Source organism: Alosa sapidissima, chromosome 1 (assembly GCF_018492685.1).
Source record: "Alosa sapidissima isolate fAloSap1 chromosome 1, fAloSap1.pri, whole genome shotgun sequence".
NCBI lineage: Eukaryota > Metazoa > Chordata > Actinopteri > Clupeiformes > Clupeidae > Alosa > Alosa sapidissima.
The window spans coordinates 29,957,346-29,977,629 of NC_055957.1; the positions used below are offsets into that span (position 1 = coordinate 29,957,346).

General features: G+C 43.9%; 1 protein-coding gene across 7 annotated transcripts; it reads right to left on the reverse strand.

Moving 5' to 3' along the window:
* Positions 1 to 783: 783 nt before the first annotated feature.
* On the reverse strand, positions 784 to 20,029 carry wdr33 (WD repeat domain 33). 7 transcript variants are annotated; one of them, XM_042098904.1, is made up of 23 exons: positions 19,818 to 20,029; positions 17,921 to 18,148; positions 17,628 to 17,696; positions 17,164 to 17,268; positions 16,734 to 16,829; positions 16,428 to 16,579; positions 14,481 to 14,578; positions 9,560 to 9,686; positions 9,217 to 9,371; positions 8,577 to 8,655; positions 8,296 to 8,406; positions 8,039 to 8,133; positions 7,868 to 7,954; positions 7,529 to 7,668; positions 7,249 to 7,401; positions 6,291 to 7,073; positions 6,093 to 6,153; positions 5,639 to 5,951; positions 5,388 to 5,450; positions 4,914 to 5,100; positions 4,032 to 4,130; positions 3,380 to 3,571; positions 784 to 1,920 (listed from the first exon to the last, which is right to left on the reverse strand). In XM_042098904.1, the coding sequence occupies exons 2-23, from the start codon at positions 18,122 to 18,124 to the stop codon at positions 1,738 to 1,740; spliced, it is 3,552 nt and encodes a 1,183-aa protein (XP_041954838.1). In that variant the 5' UTR covers positions 18,125 to 18,148; positions 19,818 to 20,029; the 3' UTR covers positions 784 to 1,737. The 7 variants fall into 7 exon arrangements, with proteins under 7 accessions (XP_041954838.1, XP_041954847.1, XP_041954829.1 ...); XM_042098913.1 differs by having other exon boundaries at positions 4,914 to 5,074; positions 5,639 to 5,954; XM_042098895.1 differs by having other exon boundaries at positions 5,639 to 5,954.
* Positions 20,030 to 20,284: the final 255 nt, after the last annotated feature.

Consider the following 20,284-nt stretch of genomic DNA (forward strand, 5'->3'; position numbering starts at 1 on the left):
GACCTGGACTTTGTCCTCTTTTTTTGTCTTTGAGTGGAATTTGAAATGTCGTTGAAGTCATTAAATACAATCTTAAAAATCAAAATTTTTTTTTTTACCTTAACATTTCCAAAATCATTTTGATGGCACATAACCGCATAACATGAGGAACGACACTTCTGCCATTTTCTGAGCGGAGATTACCAACCTAGCAACTTTCTGTGTTTGCTGCCCCCCCCACCCCCCAATCAAATGGAAAAGAGCTGCTATGCTACAGGAATTCAGAGGTCTCTTTCTACAGACTGCTGTGCATTCCCTCTATATTATATCGGAGTTATGTTCATACTTTGTTGCAAAAGACACATATTTAGTTTGTTTTATTATTCTTCAGTATGCTTTTCACAACTTTTGTACTACAAGACTCAATCTGATCTGCAGCAAATTATTTTAAAACCTAACAGATTGAGTTAAGACTTGAGCACTGCGGAAAATGTTATATTGCTCTGACAATCCAATTACAGTGTTGACTATTTTCTACATGTGCAGTCGTACAATAGGTGATGTCCTGCAAGGATGAAGTGAACTGCTTTTATGTAAGGCGCTTGCAAAATGCCTACTGGTTCTCATTCAATCTTTTCTTCTTCACTTAATCTGGTGAAATCTTAATTAAGCATCCACTATAACATAAGAATGCAATGCATAAAAGGGTGCAAAAATGTGAACTCGTGTTTCTCCATCTCAGAGGAACATGTTTGTATATTCCATGTGTGTTTGCAGCTAACAGATAGATTCTCTTCAATGATGAAACATTACCATTTTTATCTGGTGACATACACACAACAAAAAACCAGACTGATGAATTTATACAAATTTTGCACAAATTCTATTGTCTCATACAAAAAAACGATGACAATCTCTTGACAAACTGTACATTTAGAAACAAAGCCAGCAGCCTCGATTCTCATGAGTGGCCTGGTAATGTTACAGAATAATTTTGTTCCATTATTTTACACAAAAAGGAAAATTTGAACAGAGTCCCCAGCTGGGACAGAGTGGCTAGAGGCCGTTTTCAGAATTTTCATTTCATGTTCAGCCTGGAAGTCATTTTTCCTCTGGATGGACATGGCTCGGGCCAGAGATGGAGGTCTGAAGGGTCCACATCAGTCCAAGGAGAAGGTGGCTGGGTTAGAGCACCAGTCAGCCGGCAGCCGGTGGGGGCACGTTGAACAGTGACTGGCACGTGAGCTGTGCCGTGCTCTGCATCATACACAAAGTTCTGACACGAAAGAACCCATTGTGTGACTGACCGACATCAGAGCACCACACCATTTAGGCTCACTCATCCATAACCAACCAGCTGAAAAACCCATACACGCACACAGAAAAGAAAAAAAAAAAAGAAAGACAAACAAAAGGACATGGAGCCATCAGTCCAACAGCTAGAGTGAGGGGTGCACATTGTCCAGAGGTCTGTGGCAGACATCCACTCCTCTCTGAGAGAGCAGTGGACTTCAGCTTTTCACTTCATTCAGTCACCACGAGTAGGCCCAAGGAGCCCAGCAGTCCGACACACCCATCACCTCACGTGAGGAACCGGCCAGAGTGAAAAGTTAGGGCCACGCCCATCACGTTGCCGGGGAAAGGGAAACGTCATATGTCCAATAAACACCCTTTCTCCTACCCGTGGTCAGAGCCCTGGGCGTCTGTGGTGTCCGGGAGTCTTGCGGGCTCCTCTCAGCGCCGTCCACTCCTCCGTCCTCAGGGGCCCCGGGCTCTCGCCGTCCTATCGACCGCGGCCGCCCCGCATGGACCCGCGGCGTGTGGTTGGTCCCGAGCCGGGGCCGCCTCCGCCCCTGTCTGAGCCGCCTCCCCGGCCCCAGCCTCCTCGGCCCCCTCGCCCCGGGGGTCCGTAGCCACCCTCTTCTCGTGGGGGCGGTCGACCTGAGACAGGAGAATCAGCAAATTAGTCACCAATTACAGATGTAACGGTATGAAAATTTAACATGACGATTATAGTGACCAAAATGATCACTGTTGTCCGTATTACCGCAATGATTTTCGAATGTGTTGAAAATGTTTCGGAGTCAACAGAATAGCGTAGTGTCTTGTCATAAAAGTGGTGTGGCTCCTTTAAGAGAAAAAGGCTCCCCCTTTTTGTTACTTGGTGCGTGTTAGTGCAGAGGGAGTGAGAAAACGCACATGCAAAAGGAAGTCAGATTGGCTGGCGACTGAGGTAAAGTTAGTGAATTGTTGAAACTAAATAAAGCTGCAACTCCTTTGACTGAAGCTATATCTTGTGCATGCCTGTTGCTCACAACTAGCCTACCATAAGGGAGAGCCGGGATGATCGAAACACTTTTTAATTAAACGTAATTTACAAAAAGATCGGGCCACACTGAAAGTTAATATTTTGTCACTAGCAACCTTCATCTGTCCTCTGTCAAATATATTCAGCATTTTCAGCTCTAAACAAAACCGTTCAGGAATTATTTCAATAAAAGCGTAATGTGAGTAATGTTTCATTTGTCCCTTCTGGTTGGGATAAATGAAGCAGGCATGGGTGACAAGAAAAGCCTAGGCTACAGTTTAAACTAGCCTATGTAAAGTTCCGACAATTTCAATATTTTACAACATATCGTGAATGAATGGCTGTCACAAGTTGTCGCTGTGGCCTAGTAGATGCCACAAGTGTTTATCACAACAAACTTTCAAGATGCAGTAGGCAACTGTGCATTCATAGACGAATGGTAAAAAGTTAAAACGTTCAAAAGTGTTATGCCACTTGTCCTATACATTTGGTAGATTCAACAGAGAACCATTCCTGTGAGAGTAGGCCTGTGAAAATGCACCACAGATCCACACATATAGCTAGGTTTATTTGTGTTTGCAGTCATCCTGAGATATGCGTAGCAATGGCACATGATTTGAAACACATAACAAGCCCACGTTGCATGCTGCACCTGTGCGCCTACTTTGGGGGACTCAGATGATGCTGGGAAGAATTCCACACAGGTTTTCCGCACCGCAATAATTGAGATAATTAAAAATCAAAACGGTAATTGTTCTCGTCGAGAACTTGATCATGGTTTATCGTTACACCGGTAACCGTTACATCCCTATCACCAATACAGACTACCGGGTCATTCCATGTCTAATCAGACAGAATCCAATTTTTTTTTCCAGATTTTTTTTTTTGTTCAATTACAATATTTTTGTGTTTTTTCCCCCACCTGCATTCTTAAAAATGCCTTATTTTGGAAGCCAATACTTTATTAACCTGCCATTATTTTAAACCTCCAAACATATGAGCAAGACAATATTAAGGATAAACCTAAGTGGGATTGCATTTGGGGTAGCCAGTAGGAAAAGGAACATTTATGTGGGGGTGCGTCTCCCTCACCTGCTCCTCGGTCCTCTGGCCCGGCCCCGGGAGAGTCCTGCTCGTTGGAGCCCGGGCCGTCATGCCACGGACGCTTTCGCGGTGGCAGGGACGCCATATCCATGCCCTGCAGAGAACCAGAGCGCTCTCGGCCAGCAGGCGATGGGCTGTCGTGGTGATCCTGACGTGGCCCATCTCTGTAGCCCTCATGACCTACATGAACATCCACACGCACACAAACGCGCACCCAAACACATACATACCACACAAATGCACACACACACACACAAATCAAATGTGCCCACACAAAAACGCACACACATCCAGCCGGAACACACACACAAGATGGTTTTCAATTCCATAGGACTTGGTAGCCAAAAAAGCAATGCAACACAAGGAGCAACATCAGTATACACAGGTAGAGAGCAGAGCACTCCATACTCCAAGGGTGAACCCTGTGTCTCAGTAAAGCACCAGCATAAGCACAAACTATATGATACAGGCCTATCTTAACCAACACCCTCTCTTATCTAGCCTTATCTACACTACCTTATCTATGCATCAACACTCCCCTACATTACTACACTACCCACCCTCCCCAAAAGGAAAAGTTAGCTGTCTTTAGCACTCACACTATGGCACACAGCACAAAGCCCTTAGCGTTTAGGTTTACCTGGGTCTCTACCCCCTTCCCAGCCCTCTTGGTTTCTTCCTCCCTCATAGTGAGGGGGATACTCGTCAGGGGTGGGGAGCAAGCCCTTCCTTCCACCTCCTGAGAAGAAAGATGACCCGTTAAGAATGTGCCGCTACACTCCGGGCCACTGAAGGCAAGCAAACATGCAAAAGTACAGAAGGGAGCTATGAGGGGATGGGAGGAGAAGGGAACCAAAAAACAAAAAAAGAGAACGCGGAGTGGAGTTAAAAGGTTATTGTGGCGCGAGTTAGATACAGGTGCTGGTGTTAAGGACACCTGTGGCCCAAGGCTTTATCCCCGGACTTAAACACCGGTGCGTAGCCTTGGTGTTGTGTTTCCGGAGCTGTAACATCGGGGACATTAGCTAATAATGCTAGAAACTTCTAAACAGTGCTTTGCAACTACACCACGAGCATACGTAAAATGAATTACAAGGACATTTAAACAAGTCATGAATTGGTAAGAAGCAGTATCCTTCATTCTTTTAAAAAGTTTTTATATATCTGTAGATCGTTTTTCTTCACAAATATAAGCAGATAAGGAAACTTCTATTGCTATGCAACCCTAAACCAATGCTAGCGGTCTGTTAAAATTTCTCCGATTTTATTGATGCATCGTATTCAATTCCAAAAGTCCTCGGTTCAGCCCCAATTCGGCCCTGCCCTACTCCAGGGTCGACCTGAGGCCTCAATAGAGGAAGTCCGAGGCTTTACCCCAGACACCGGGGTTTTACCCCATAGTGGAAAAGGGCCAATGGTAGCCCTTTCCTGCGTGATTTCCTAGTGAGGGGGTGAAGGAGGAGGAGGAGGAGGAGAAGTCACAGAGGATCTAGAGTGCAGTTTGTGGTGTTTGTGAACTGACCTCCGCGGGGTGGTCCTCCTCCGCGTGGCCGACCTCGTCCTCGACTCTCCCAGCCCTGGCCAACGTCCTCCTGGGCTTCGAAGCCCTCCTCGCCTCCGTACTCTTCAGGGAAGCCCCGGCCACCGCGCCCCTGGGGGCCTCCTGGTCCTCCCCGCCGGAACCTGTGCACAAGAGCAGCCGCACCCCGCTTAGAAAACATTTACAACTTCACACAGCAAAAAGAAAGAAGGGGGATTTAATTGTGCCTTGAACTGGAAATTAGGAAGCTGTTCGGTGTTTTAAATGATCAGTGATGACTGGTCTTGTTCCACACCTCCCCAAAATGTCAGGGTGGTGCAGCGGACTGGGAGAACTACGAGTGTAAATTAAGTATGGGCAGTGCAGGATGCCCAGTTTTAGTCTGTCTCAAAAGAGGAGTGCTAACGGTCAGTGAATGAAGGACTGGGGTAAAGCAGTCTTTTTCAAACAACTGACCCGTCATCTCTGCCTCTCCTTCTCGGCTCAAACTCTTCCCCAGGGCCCTCATAGACATCAAACCTGCAGACCACAAAGCAGTCAGTGACATTCAGCACATGTGCCGTCCTACGTGTGTCTATGTGCGTGCTTGTGTGACATTAGCAGATGAGTAGCACAACAGGATCACAGGACCCCCTCATGACTGTGACACACTCCAAATCATCATGGCCTACGAGTGGAAACAGAAGAGAGCGAAGTATGCAAGCTACCTGTCGTGACCCCTGAACTCGCCGTCGCGCTGGTACCTCTCCTGGCCCTCCCAGTTACCCGAGGCTCCCCCGCGGTGACTCCTGGGGTCGCCCTGGTACTCAGAGCCCCCTCTCCTCCAACCCTCGTCCGCACCGCGCCCGTGGAAGCCGCCGTCGGAGCCCTCAAACTCGGGTGGGCCGCGCCGGCCCTCCCTGGAGTCTCCCCAGTACGGGCCCCCTCCATCAGGGCCGTGGCCAGGACCCCCTGGGCCTCCGGGGCCCTGGCGATCAGGCGGCGGACCCAAGTGGTGGTTGGGAGGCCCCCGGGAACCATCTCCTTGGGAGAAAGGGATCGAACAATAGGAAATAGGAGAAGTGACAAACTGGTTACTTTTGTCCATTACAACCATGTACACACAGACTAAGGAACACAGGACAAAAACGAAGGAGTTCCACAGAGCTTCACTGTCTTTACCATTGGGTCCTTGCTGTGCCATTCCATGCATCATTGACTGTGGACCGGGATTCTGTCCTCCCTGAAAAACACAATTTACATATAAGATACCAAGACACAGATGAGCAACGGCTGCAATTACTATAGCTATAGAAGACGACTGTTTATACACAAGGCTATTACTTTGAGGCTCTGGCTTACTTTCCCATGACTGATTACCTGATTGAACTGTCCTGGTTTACCCTGCTGCATGTATGGGGGTGGGCCCTGCATGTTTCCAGGAGGTCCTTGCATGTTCCCGGGAGGGCCCTGCATATTCCCAGGGGGTCCCTGCATGTGACCTGGAGGTCCCTGTCCATGCATTCCCCCAGGGGGAGGTCCTGGCATGTTGCCCATGCCATGCATGTTGCCCATTCCTGGGCCGGGCATGTTGCCATGAGTCCTGGGTGGACTGGCCATTGGAGGCCCCATCATTCCGCCCATCATGTTACCGTGGGGCGCTGGGCCCCGCATGTCCTGGTGCATCATGCCTCCCTGTGGTGGCCCCTGACTGTCTCGGGGCCCCATGCCCCGTGGAGGCATCATGCCACCAGGCGGGCCCTGCATCCCACCGGGGGGAGGCCCCTGCATCCCCCGCGGGCCGGGAGGCATGCCGTGGGGCCCCTGAGGGCCCATGTTCCTGGGGGGCCCCGGATGCCTCTGCATGCCCTGGGGGCCATGAAAGTCTGGAGGTCCCATCATGCCCTGCGGAGGGCCCTGTGGACCTGGAGGCCCCATGTTGGGGCCCTGCGGCATGAAGGGACCCTGCATTCCCCCTGGACCCATGGGGGGCATGTTGGGTGGGGGCATCTGCTGTGGGGGCATGTTCTGGGGAAAGCCTTGGGGAGGTGGTGGCATCGGTCCTCCCTGGCCGGGGAAAGGGGGCATTGCCCCAGGTTGACCACCAGGGGGAGGCATGCCCTGCTCGGACTGTAGCTGAGCCATCCGTTCAATCTTCAGTTGCTGGGAAGAGGGTGGAAGAGGAGTCACATTAGAACCCAAGGGCTTCCATCATTATCACAAACACATAACATAAATCAGGCAGTGAAGCATTCAATGTTTAGCATAAAATAAATATAATTAATGTTTATTGCATATTGAAATAATGTGTCTGTGTGCGTGTCTGTGGAATACTCACCTCCAGCAGCATTGGGTTAGTGTACTGTAGAGCAGCCATTTCCTGCTCTATTTCTGCCTGGGTCTTCTTTTTTCCATCTACCTTCTTCTCATCCTTCCTTTCTTTTGGCATCTCAGGAGTGGGGAGGGCAGGCACCTTGTTCTCTGACCAGGCCTGGCAGGGAGCAGAGTGTGTGGGAGCGTGTGAGAAATACCTCAGAGCAATGGCAGCAAGTGCAGCCGGACACAAAGAACCAAACAGAAACAGGCACCGGGGAGGGTTGGGGTTCTGGCACTCTTACCTGTTGAAACTGGGCTGGGATAGGTTTGGCGTAGGGCACTTTCTTCTGTGGAACTTTCTTCAGGTCCTTCTGCATGAGGTCCTCCATTCCCCAGTCCAGTCCTGGGATTGTCATCTCTGCCTCAGCTGCTGGTTCTTTATCTGAAGATGGCAAACAACAGCAGGTTAGGCTCTCTGGATTAGTCAAGATATGGTCCAAGTTCTAGACTGACTATGGCTGTGCACTGGCAGCACCATGAAAGTCAGAGGTGATTATATGATTAAAGAAATGATGTGAGCCATTAAAAAAGAGAAACAAAGCAAAAGCTACAGAGAAATGACAATGTGCTTTAGTGCTTACTAGTCTGCTCCTGTTCCATGGCCACTTTCAGCTGCTCTGGGATTCCCATGCCAGGGATGGCAGCCAAGCTGTTGGGTTCATTGTCATCTGCAAACCCAATGAAAACCAGGTTAGGCACCATACACCCACAGTCCATGTACCTTCAGCGATACCTCTGTCAAACACACTCACCGTATTCCACGCCATCCTCTGACATCCCTGGTAACAGGTTCAGATTGTACCGGTCGCGCATTTTGTCTCCTGGGCGATTTCTGGTCCAAAATTTGCTGAAGACAAGAGAGACAATTTTAGGTCAATTTTACATCAATTGGTGGTTTACCAAGACTTCTCAAGAGTAGTTATTAGTAGATACTCCTACTACCTATCAGTACAGTAAATTGCACTGCCTTCAGTGACTGAGTGCTTTATGCAGACCTACTGGGACTAACCTTGTATGGTCGTTGGAACCAGAGCACAGGATGTGACCAAGTGGGTGCCAGGCGAGACTCCAGATCATGCCCTCATGTGCCATCTCCATGCCACCAACTTCCTTCTCAACCCTGGCAACACACAAACACAAGTTTCAGTTCCAACAGCTATCTCAACAACAAAATAATATATAAAAAGAACACCTTGAGCTATTCAAAAACAACACGAGAAGGACTGAGAAATGTTCGTAAGATGAATAATGAGGTGAATTGTGTGTGGCTCGTGTTTATAGTACTCTTACCCTGCATTCCAGAAGAGCAGGGATCCATCTGAGCCCCCACTAGCAAACATTCCCTCATGAACAGGGTGCCAGGCCACAGCTACGGCAAGAAAAACACATTACAAGAACAGAATACAGAGCATTGGGATACCTTTTCATGAGCAGAGTCCAGTGTTTCCCATACATTGACTAATCTGTGGTGGGGCGCCACAAAATAAAAATCGGCCGCCGGATGTCGAATTTAGCATGCTTAGCCTACTTACAGCTGCTTGTCAATTTCGTTGAAGGGCTCATTTTATTGACTCTGACACTGAATGTTTGCAAAATTCCGATGTAAATGGAAAAGTGTTTTCCAAAATTCAAAAGTGCTTGTCCCAAGGAGAAGTATGAACCTTTATTTTAACTATGTAGAAAACGTTATGAATTGCATCCACACATCAGCAGCCTTTCAACTGTGTTACAATTGTAAGGGTTCCCTCAAACGTCTTAAAGTGACAGGCACTCAATTAGACCTATACACTACCAAGACGATCTTAATCCCCCCCCCCCCTCCCCGTTGTCCAAGTTAGCTACCGCCACAAATTTAATCCAATTCTGTGGGAAACACTGAGTCGCACACTGCAAATTGCAGTTCAAAAACACACAGTTGCCCCAGACATACCTGTGGCCTCTTTTTTGTGGCCTCTGAAGACCTGCAGCTCCTCTTTCAGGTTCCGAATGTCGAAAAGCTTGCACAGGTGGTCACGCGACGCTGTCAAAAGCCAGTTGCCGTTTTGGTTCCACTTCACCTCCATCACGGTGTTCTTGTGGGCGTGACTGGAAAAACACATCTAAATTAACAAACGGCTTAACAGAGGCTCCTACATACTCCATTTTGAATCCTCATGCTTCAATCCTCTCTTTCGTTTTAATGACTTTGTTTTTACTTTCTTCTACTCTGGCATCTCATATGCTTGAAATGCTGTGACAAGCTGAGGAATTGCAGTAGACCATGACTAACTTACAGCGTGGCCAAACTCTGCCCCGTCTTTGGGTCCCAAAATTTGATGGGCTGTTGGCTGTCTTTGCTTCCGGATACCACCAGCCCCTTGGTGGGATGCCAGTCCACACACTTCACATCTGCACCGTGACCTGGGAACCAAGAGAGGAAGACATGCTGCAGTTGTCTGTCTACGTTGGAAAGAGGCCCAGTACAGCCCAAACACTGCCCAGTGTTACAGAAAACCCACTGACAAGAGTAGAACACAAATAGCAGTGCACATTGTTGGCAAACAGAATTAACTACTGAGCTTGTATTATTGGTAGATCATTTTAGCATGCGTAGATGTATTTCCAATATATTACTGATGCACATGTTTCATGTAATATCTACATTGCATCCAACTCATGAGGGTAGGGATCATTTCAATATACACCGCCATCTCAGACCACATACCAAGCCAATACTGTATGATGTAGTACAATACAGTACAATAGTATGCTGTGACAGAACAGCCCTGTATTTGTCAATATATGAACACATTTGTGCATATTGCTCCTAAATTTCACCTGGGATCAATACAGCATCAATCACAAGTGTGTGTGTGTGGGTGGGAGTGTGCATACATGACAGAGGGTGATGGGGACTGGCAAAAAATAACAATAACCCTGACATACTGGAAAAAACTGATGTGTGACTATCAAGTAGTAAGATCCTAACAAGTAAAACTAATTTTTAGTTTGTTTTTGCTTAACATCGCATACTTAAGAATAAATGGAGAGTGCATCAGTGGATCAGCTTTTATTTATAACAAGTGGACAATATACTAGCAGTCATGCAAAAATTGCTTATTTTATGTCTGAGATAGCTGCGAACATTTGGCAACATGATAGACCACAGCACGTTCCGAGCCTTTTCCTTATAAATTCACTGTGCACACCTGATGATCCCCTAACAACGGAACAGTTGATCAGCGGAGTTGTGGCACAACATTTGCGGTGGGCTCCTGGAGTAGGAATTAGATGTAGCTTAACATGGTATGTTTCTTCTAGGTGAAGCTAGTGAGGGACTCACATGCCGGTCATAAAATGAATATGAGGCAAGGAAACATTGCTGAGGTGATCGAAGTGTATAAAAAAACGTCTTTTTGAGTGGGCCAATCCCAGAAGAAAACACTTAAAACATTTCCAAGAGGCAGCAAAACCACCTAAAATCAAAATGAAATGCTGCCCAACTGCATATCACAGCTGTGACCCCTATGACCCACTGGCCTAACTCACCTGCTTCAAAACCACAGAGAAGTCCTTTAAAGTCAATTTTATGAGTTTCTTTTCCTTGCTGTAAACTAAACAGGTAACCAGAATATATGTTTTCTACTTTTCTACTGGCCAAATGCCAAAAACTTGTCACCTGTTTCTCATCTCTATCAATACAGATCTGCCATCAGAAGCGGTTAATGAACATATTTCAAAAATAAGTCACTGATTATAGCAACTCTCATCACATACAGCTCAATTTAATAATCAATTTCCTCAATGTCTCGACTACCTGATTAAGTGATACTTAATGACTATTAAAAGAGTAGCTCTAAAATTACCTGAAATCATTGGTTATATGTCGCAGTACTCAGGAAAACACCTTAACAGTATGACAACCGCCAAAGACCATCTAACCGTACACACCGACATGTTGGATTAAACTTTGGTCAATTACATAAAGCCTCAATCAGATAAAAAAAAAATGCACAGCCTATCCTACTCAAAGTCTCTGAAAATTCATTCACATTTACATTTGAAAGCACTTGTGAGAGGTAAAGGATAGGCCTGGCACCTTCAATCTTTCAGTGATCAGATGACTGTTCATTATAGACACACTGACTGCTTCTTAAGAAGTTAATTAGTCATGACACAGTTGCACAAGGAAATAAACTAAAATAACTTGTACAGGGAATATTTCACAATTGTACAAGCAAAAGAACTTCAACTTCACCATATTCAAGGCTACAGTCAAGTAGGCTCCACAATGGAAGATTACGCATCATTCCAGGTTTGCATAGCCAACCCTCTCTCCCCACGTCATATAAACGTTAATAGTGAAATTCCTTTAACATAGCCTATTGTTGGTGTGGATCATGACTATGTCTGTAATAATCTAAACAAGCATTATTCAGTCAGACATTTTCCATGTACATATCAAAAAGTAGACTAGGAATGGTCAGTTCCTACAAGACAATATAGTCCTAACCAATTCATTTTAACTTTACATTTTTCTTTACTACTCCAGATAGTAACATAATGATACAGCCCTCTCTCTCTGTGTGTGTGTGTGTGTAAGGTACACAGCAGTCATGCTCATTTAAGTTTGAGGCCACCACTGAATTTGTAGCTTTATCAGTGTTACAACTACTCTTCCTATATGTTGTATGCTAATATAGTAAATGATAAATAAATAGTGGTAATCATGCTTCTGTCAAAACAACCTAATGGTGGCCTAAGACTTTTACACAGTACTCTCTCTCTCTCTCTCTCTGTGTAGGTGTGTGTGTGTGTGTAAACTTAAAAAAGCCACCACAATAAAATTGAAATTTGTAATGTAAGTGCAGGCAGCTCATCAAGTTATTTAATCAAGAACTTATCCATATGTGGGCCTTATATTACACACCTATTTTGCAGTTTTGATAACAATATGATTGAACCTCTTAATGATACTACTAAGAAAACTAATCCATGTGCATACATGGTTTATGCACAGAAAAAGAAAACATACTGAATAGTCAATGACGAACCACCTAAATATTTATATCAAGACTACTTTGCATAGGACAATGCAGGCACGGGGGCATAAAAATACTAAATGAGTTGTGCTTCTGGGAAGTGGAGTAAAGAAAATGTTAAGCTAAATGGAGGATAAAGTTGACACCTGGAATAAATTGTTGTGGTCCATAAATTCCAATACAATGTTATGTTGTTTTAGACTTCTATGCAGGAAGTTGACTAATTGTTAATCAAGTTAGCGAAAGCAGATAAATGCATAGGAGTTACTTTGCAGATCATTCACACACTCATTCAGTCATTCCCTGACCAGAAACCAAGATGGCTCGCGTGCTTTAACTGAACAAGCTAGGCAGTGTCGGCCAAGAATGGTCTAGGAACACTCAGTTGGCAACCACATGGTGGAGTGGATTAGCTAGCTCTAGACAGTCATTTTCCATGACAGAAGGGGGGCGCTGTCTTTCAAAACTAGCCGAAACTGTGCTAGAAGAGGTTAGCATATATGCAACAACACCGCTAACTTCAACGTTCGACTGATTTGTTTCAAGTAAAAAAAAAGGGCTTTTTTTAGTTTGTGTTTGATGCTGTTGATGTCCATACGCAATGTATTGATATTGCTTTAAATTGAAATGTGAACGAAGAATCAACAATAAATGGCAGTATGAGATACCAGGGAATTTCCCCCCTTAAAGCTGCAGTTGGCAAGTCTGACAGGTTGAGGGGACTTAGGCAAAATTTCGAATGTTTACAACTCTTATGCCCCTCCCCCACTACCACCAAGCACCCCCTCATCTACTTTGTGCTCGTCAGTGCGCACCAGACTGTGATTGACAGTCAGATCTCACACAGCCCTGCTCTGATTGGACCAGAAGAACTGGGAGCTGTCGATTTTTGCAAAACAAATAACAGGCTCTAAGTGGAGGTAGAAGTGCAGGTTTCTTTCCAAATCCGGCTGATTTATGTTGTTCTGTCGGAGCACAGTGTCAGTTTCAGTGAATATGATCAAAAAAATCTTTCCAAGAGCAGCTTTAAACGTGTGGTAGTGAAAATTGTTGGGGAGTTAAGTTAGGTTCTTGAGGTATTGAACTACCTATAAATCAAATAGAATCCCAATAACAGTTAGAGCAGGCCAACTAACTAGTACAATTAAAATATACCTGGGTTGTAGCAGGAAAGTAGCACCACATAAACATGAAATTAAACCCATATTAAACTAGGTTTTAACCTAAGGTGGGGGGAGTATCGTAAGTGTAGTTCACACACTGTATATTGCACATAGAAATGAATACACCAGAAAATAAGACACTGATACTATTGTGATGTACAGCCCTTAAGAGGTGCAGTCAATATGCTTACACAAGAGGCAATATCCTGACTATAACCCTCAGTTATTGACATTACATTATAAAATATGTGTTTTATTTTTGCGGGTAATTTTGAAAGGAAATTTGCCAGAAAGAGTCTTAAGGAGAGAACTAAGGGGCTTCTTCCCAGAGTGTGGACATGTCACAAGGCAGATAAAAACAAATACCACATAAGCGATAAACACAAACAAATTAAATTTCCTTAGGACTTAATATTCTTTAAAAAAAATAATTGAAATTTCAATAGCTTTAAGCTTTTATTTATCGTTCATTGAGGATATCTATCACGTAAAATCAAAACCTTTATTATGTTCTTTATTTGGTATTAATACTTATTGCAAAGTTAGCAGGGTTTACAAAGGGTAAGGATAGAACAAGAAAATCTTGACTACAATAATTTACTGCAGTGCTAAATGTAACACCCAGGACAGTCTCTCATGAATGCATCATCCAGAGATATCTAATTAAATTGCAAAGGGTAAAACACATCTCAACATTTGTGCAAATTATACACTCAGTGGAAATGGCTCATGACACGGTAAAAACAAAAACTGGTACTAACGACCAACCCTTTTGATCAATGCGAGCGAACTCATGAAAAGATGGTATGAATGGGTGTTTTGCCCTCTGCAGTTATTTTGTTTTCCTGGGGGTTGGGGTGGGGGCCACACAGAGAAAGAGAGGATGTGTGTGCTGCAATTTTGTTTGTGAGTGAACCAGAGTGCAACCATTCATTTAAGAATACACAAGAGCATGATATTGCAGTGTTATAATAGGTGCAGTGCATCTCCACTGGTTAACAGAAACATACCTCTAAGAATCCTCTCTTCATGACAGCGGAGAAAGTCCCAGATGCGCACAGTTCCGTCATCAGAGCAAGTGGCAAATTTATTATCCGTGGGTGAGAAACTGAAGACACAGCAGGAAGAAAATCAACATTGCAGGAAGACTAAGCAGGCCTTGGCAGCTTAAACACACCAAGACTGAGGAAGTGCCCGAGTCTGGCTTCTCGGTCAACATTGCTGTCAGGGAGAACCAGCGAGCTGCCCTCAAGACTCCAAAAAGGTCAGAATCTGCTGCTTGACACCTTACAATTGTCACTGACTCTAAACTATGGCTACATTCACACCGCAAGTCTTAATGCTCAATTCGGATTTTTTGCTCAGATCCGATTTTTTTTTGTTTGGCTGTTCACATTACCTTTTAAAATGTGGCCTATATCAGATTCCAGTGTGAACTGTTTGCGGTTCCGAACTAACCCGCATGTACAAAAGAATAACAACATCATCAATGACATCAGCTAACTCCCGCTCATAATTGTGACAAACGTCTATGTAGATTGACGTAAAAGTCGCATCAAATCCGCCTTGGTTGTTCACACTGCGGCCGCATTGAAAAAACATCAGACCTGGGTCTGATTCAGGACCACATATGAAAGTGGTCTAAATCAGTTTTGAAAAAATCAGATCTGGGCAAGATTTGAGTGTTCACACTAGCCTACTTCTGAAGAAGTCTAACCTGGTTACTTGACCACCCCAAAAAATCAGATTTGGGCCACTTTTGCCTGCAGTCTGAACGTGTGTCTATGTCTACTGCGTTTCCAGTGTGGCTTTGGTTAAAACTGAATCTACCGTGTACTCTGAATAAGAGATCACAACCAGAACTACATGTTAACTCTAGACCTGAAGCACAATGAGGGTAAACCAACCCAAATAAACAGACGTCCTCAACCCATCCGTCTCAAAATCAAGCACATATTCCATATTAATGCTTTCCAAAGACCCAACAACATTAAAACTTTATAAGGCAAGTAAAACTAGCACCCATCTTCGTCTGGAATAGCCTCAACATATTCTTGCACAAAACAACTCTTCCTAAAACTATTCCTTACATCCTCTTATTTCAAGCTAGGAAGTTTTGTGCTGTTGAAGCATCGTTGTTGTTGAAATAGGACCACACATTAGTAGGACATGACATTTAAACCACATTGAATAAAACCATAAAGGTAGTTCCTGTCCCGTCACTACAGCAGTGGCGGACCAGTGCACTCACAGTGAGTTCTCAAAAACCTGCAGTATTACCACTTTTCTGGAACATTGTGCTAGATGTGACTTGTTTGAAATTGGGCAGATATTCAACCAATCATAAGAGTGCCACTGAGATACGCACTGGCATATGCAGTTATACTAAATACACTACCTGGCAGGATTAGTATTTGTTTACTTCAAGAGTTAAAGATCCAAACTTTATTTGAAACGTGGAACTCTTGAGGTGTGGCACTGACATTGGGGCAGTGAGGGACAGCTATGGGGGTGTGTCAGTCTCAACCGAATTGAAAAACTCAGCTTCAGGTGAGAACTACTGTACTGGTACGAGTCTCTCAGGCACCTAAGGAACTTTTTTTCTCCTTTCAGAGAAAATTCCTGTAAGACTGCCAATCCTTGCCTGTGTGCCGTTTTATCAGGTGTCGTCAAAACCTTTTATAAAAATAGATGTCAATTCTTTATTTAAAAAGAAGAACACACATAATAATAATGATAATAACTCATGAGCCACAGGTGATAAATCAGTGCAGTGTTGCGACAGCACACACATACATCCGTCAATAATCCAGGACATGAAAACAAAACAGCAGCAGAGGGAGGAGTGTACCAGAACAAAGAGCAACTTAGGGAGCCCCCTACAGGCAAATCCCCGACATTGCAGGGGCACTAACAGGCTTGGGTTAACTACAGAAAATGGTAGATTTGGTATAGACCTGGCCTCTCTAATCGCCTCCTTGTGGGCCTGGAACATCTTGACGTTGTTCATGTTGGACTGCCAGTACTTGATGTAGCCGCCGTGGTCTGCAGTCAGCATCCACATGTCGTTATGAGACCAGGTCATGGCCCTTACGGGAGTGTCATGTGCCTGGGGGAAGGAGACAGAGCAGTTTAACCACATGAACATACCAGGTAAAGAAAGTACAGACATCCGAAGTACAGAAAATGTGTGGGTACAGAACGTAGCCTATTCACTTTAAATGAGCAGCCATTGCATTAACAGCGTCAGAAAAAGAGTTTACCTGTAAAATGGTCTCAAAGTTAAAGGTGAGGCCGTTCCACAAAGTGAACTCCCCACTGGAGGCCCCTGTGACCAATCGTCTGCCCTCAGGGGTCCACTGGGAAAAAACAAAGGGTGCGGAATCAGTGAGACTAGCAGGGGGAATAAAGTGACGAATTAATCAATTTGTCTGATAGCTTTCTCAGAAAAGATGCCAAATGCAGAGGAAACACAAATTATATCACTACAATGACGTATTATATAAACGTTATTACAGGCTCTATGCCCAACAGCAAGACATAACAACAACAACAAAAAAGGAATAGATACATAAACACATACAAACATACACTGATATGTAAAACACAAAAATATTTGATCAAATAGTAAATACTAAAATGTTAAAGTTACAAGCCACTCCAGAAATGGGAAATTGCGAAATAATCCCTTACCCGCACAACAAAGACCGGGCATTTCACTTTGTTGGTTGAGGTTCTGACAAACTTTGTAGTGACTGCGTTCATGGGGTTGTTCAGCATACCCATGGGGGGCACAAGCTGCAGAAAAACAACACAGGTCATATACCTTGAGGATTCCAGGGAGAGAAACAATACTCTGTAGTAGTTCATTCACCTCCTACCCTGATAAGCAGCCCCAAAGTCTAAATGATCATTTCAACAGCAACACAAAAACATCACTATCTTCACCTTCTAGCTTTGAGGCACAAACACTAGTTTCAGTAGGTATGTGTGATAAATGCATTCAATTTAAAGTCTTATTGGTCATGCATAAAGCACAGCTTTGGAAGGAGTATCCTACTTGCACTTTATGGAAATTATATGATCAGGATATGGCTTGTCAGTTCAAATTAGATGACTCAAAATCAACATAAATCAGACGTTGCATGTGTACTTACATCATTGTAACAACCTGCATCTGGCTGAATTGCACGGAAATCTCTATGGTCACGTTGCCACAGCCGATTCTGCAGGAGATGAAAAACTTTTAACAAGAGGCTACTGGTGCTCTCTTGTCCTGCTATTAAAAGAATTGTGTCAGACCCCCACCCCAATCCTTAACAATGAGAATGTTTCGCACCAAGACATTGTGGTGACAAAACTTCACAGCATATTGCTTATTTCATATCCTAAATACACATATCTATTTTCCAGAAAAGTCCCTGTCCAGAACACAATTTCATGTACATACCTCGAGGTATCTGATAACGGAGGGGTTGTAGTCGATGGTCTTGCGGTTGACAGCCTTCCTCATGCGCTTGCCATCGAATGTCAGCTGCTGCATGGCCTGCTGCTGGGCAAAATCTGGCCGCTTGTAGAAAAGCTGCCGTGGAGCCTGGTGCTGAAACCGAGGCATATGGAAGAACCGTGGCGGGGAACCGATGTCTGTCGCCATGGTGACCACTGGAGTCTGGGAAATCTGGGAAAGTTGAGAGGAAGCTGTGAGTGAACATTCTGCTGCAAACAGTTTAAACGTATACATACATTACAAAGCAGCTGTGATGACCATGGTTAATAGTGTTCTGAACAAAGATTTTCATGTACTGTCTGCCATGTCTAGTTTTCTTGAGTGATACACTTCAATAATATTAACTAGTGGCCTAATTACTTAATTAGAATATCTACAACACTACATCTATAACACAGCCAAATGTCATGTGTTAACTGTCCATACATACAGTATGTGAGCACAGCAGTTCAATAAATCACACGGTGGTAGCTGATGTGACTGGGGGAACTTAAACTAAAAACGGAGGAATTTGCCCCACGCAGCCTAAAAATCACCTAAAGAATTCCTCAGGAATACATCATAGTATGTCTTTTTTATTATTCAATCTGACGAAAAAGTAAAATATTCTCTGTGTAGGCCACATAAATTAATGTGCATTTGTAGAAAATTGAGTTGTAAATTGTGGCAGCTGAAAAGGCAGCACATGGAGTCCCACCCACTGCAACATAGTGGTCAGTCAATCTCAACACTAATGCCCTCAATGATTTGCTCTAAACCGAACTACAATGTGACCTTAACAGAATGCATAACAGACATCGCTTTGCAACCACGGACAGTCCTTATAATGCCTAAGTATTATAATAATAACCAAACTTCCATGACAAATGTTAAAGCATTCCCAAATGGTGAAGTGTGTTCAATATGTGAGACTATGGTGATTCATGCATATTTGACTTATCAGTTTGTAACATACAGACGTTTAAGCATTCCAATACAACGTTACATAAACAGGTAAGGTTACAATGAGGGTGTAAATGTGTTTTTGTAGGCGGTTAAGTTAACGTTAAGGGTTAAGACAAAATAGACAACAAAAACTTTACCGTTAAGTTACCGATGTCATAGAGAAGTTTTATGATTAATAGTAAGATAATGTTACTGTTTATAAAACAATGACGATGTTGTGTCCTTTATCCTGTAACTTAAATTGCTTTGTTTGAGAAATGTCCAGATCTCAATGGTTTGAGCAAACACGCGTTAGCCTAACGTTAGTTTCGCTAACGTTACAAAGCTAACGTTAACTTCCTCTGCTGTGAAATTAATATCACACATACACGTCCCAACTATCTTTAACAATTAAAACATGAGGACAGCATCACAACTAAGACCCTGTGGCTTTCAGTGTGGCGGTGATGGAAGACTCAGGTCTCAGGATAAACTCAAACATCGATGAAACATTACCTGGTGGCCATCAATCTAAACCAAACCTTTGACCAACGGGAGTTTAGAACTAGCAAACGTTATGACAGAATCTTTTCCTGTTTCGGTTGCCGTGCTAATCACAATGGCTAGCTATCGATATTTAGCTAACTAGCTTGCTAAAAAGCTAGCAAGCTAAATAGCTTTGAAGCTCAGAGAACACGCACTACTTGACGGTACAAGGTTGAAACAGTCATTTTGGGTGTAACGCAATGCATTAGGATATGTATTTATTCGACATGTTCAAGAACAAAGCTACCATTCTCAAGAGATTCAGCATGTTTTTCTCGCAAAACGTTTAAATGGCGCCCCATCCGACTCATCTTCTCTCCAGCTAACGTTAGCTAACATTAGCTAGCAAACTCGGTGTTGACGAACTCACCTACAATATCCAGTGTTGTGTCTATCTACAGTTTAAACACAACTCTTCCTTGAGCAGGTGAAAGTATTCTCGCTCCCTGCAAGAGTAAATCTGACAAATCTCCCTAATTGTGCCACTTCGACATTTTCGCTATTGCTAGTTGCCCATGGCCTCCGACTCGAGGCTATCCAGCATCTTCTTGTTGTGACATCATTACGTATACGGCGGGAGAACCAACGTCACTGTGTTCAAGTATCATTCTGCAGAAAAATAGTAACTGTTGTGATTTGAGCAATTTCCAACACACCAGAGCCTATCTATAAGGCTCTGCAACACACAAAGCTATGTTTCGACAAGATTCTACAATATCAGAAATGCATCATTATATTGATATATTTGGTCTACATGTAATTCATTACGTTTGGGTCCTCCTCAGCTGATACATTCACCGTTTAAAATGAAGTAAATAAATAAATAAATAAATAAAT

What these genes read in the sequence shown, in the direction of transcription:
- wdr33 (XM_042098895.1), bottom strand. Translation starts at nt 18,124, where the DNA reads ATGGCGACAGACATCGGTTCCCCGCCACGGTTCTTCCATATGCCTCGG. An exon ending in CATGGAACAGGAGCAGACTA is followed by an intron (nt 7,669 to 7,867) that starts GTAAGCACTAAA and finishes TGCCATCTTCAG; the next exon opens with ATAAAGAACCAGCAGCTGAG. An exon ending in CTAACCCAATGCTGCTGGAG is followed by an intron (nt 7,074 to 7,248) that starts GTGAGTATTCCA and finishes CCCTCTTCCCAG; the next exon opens with CAACTGAAGATTGAACGGAT.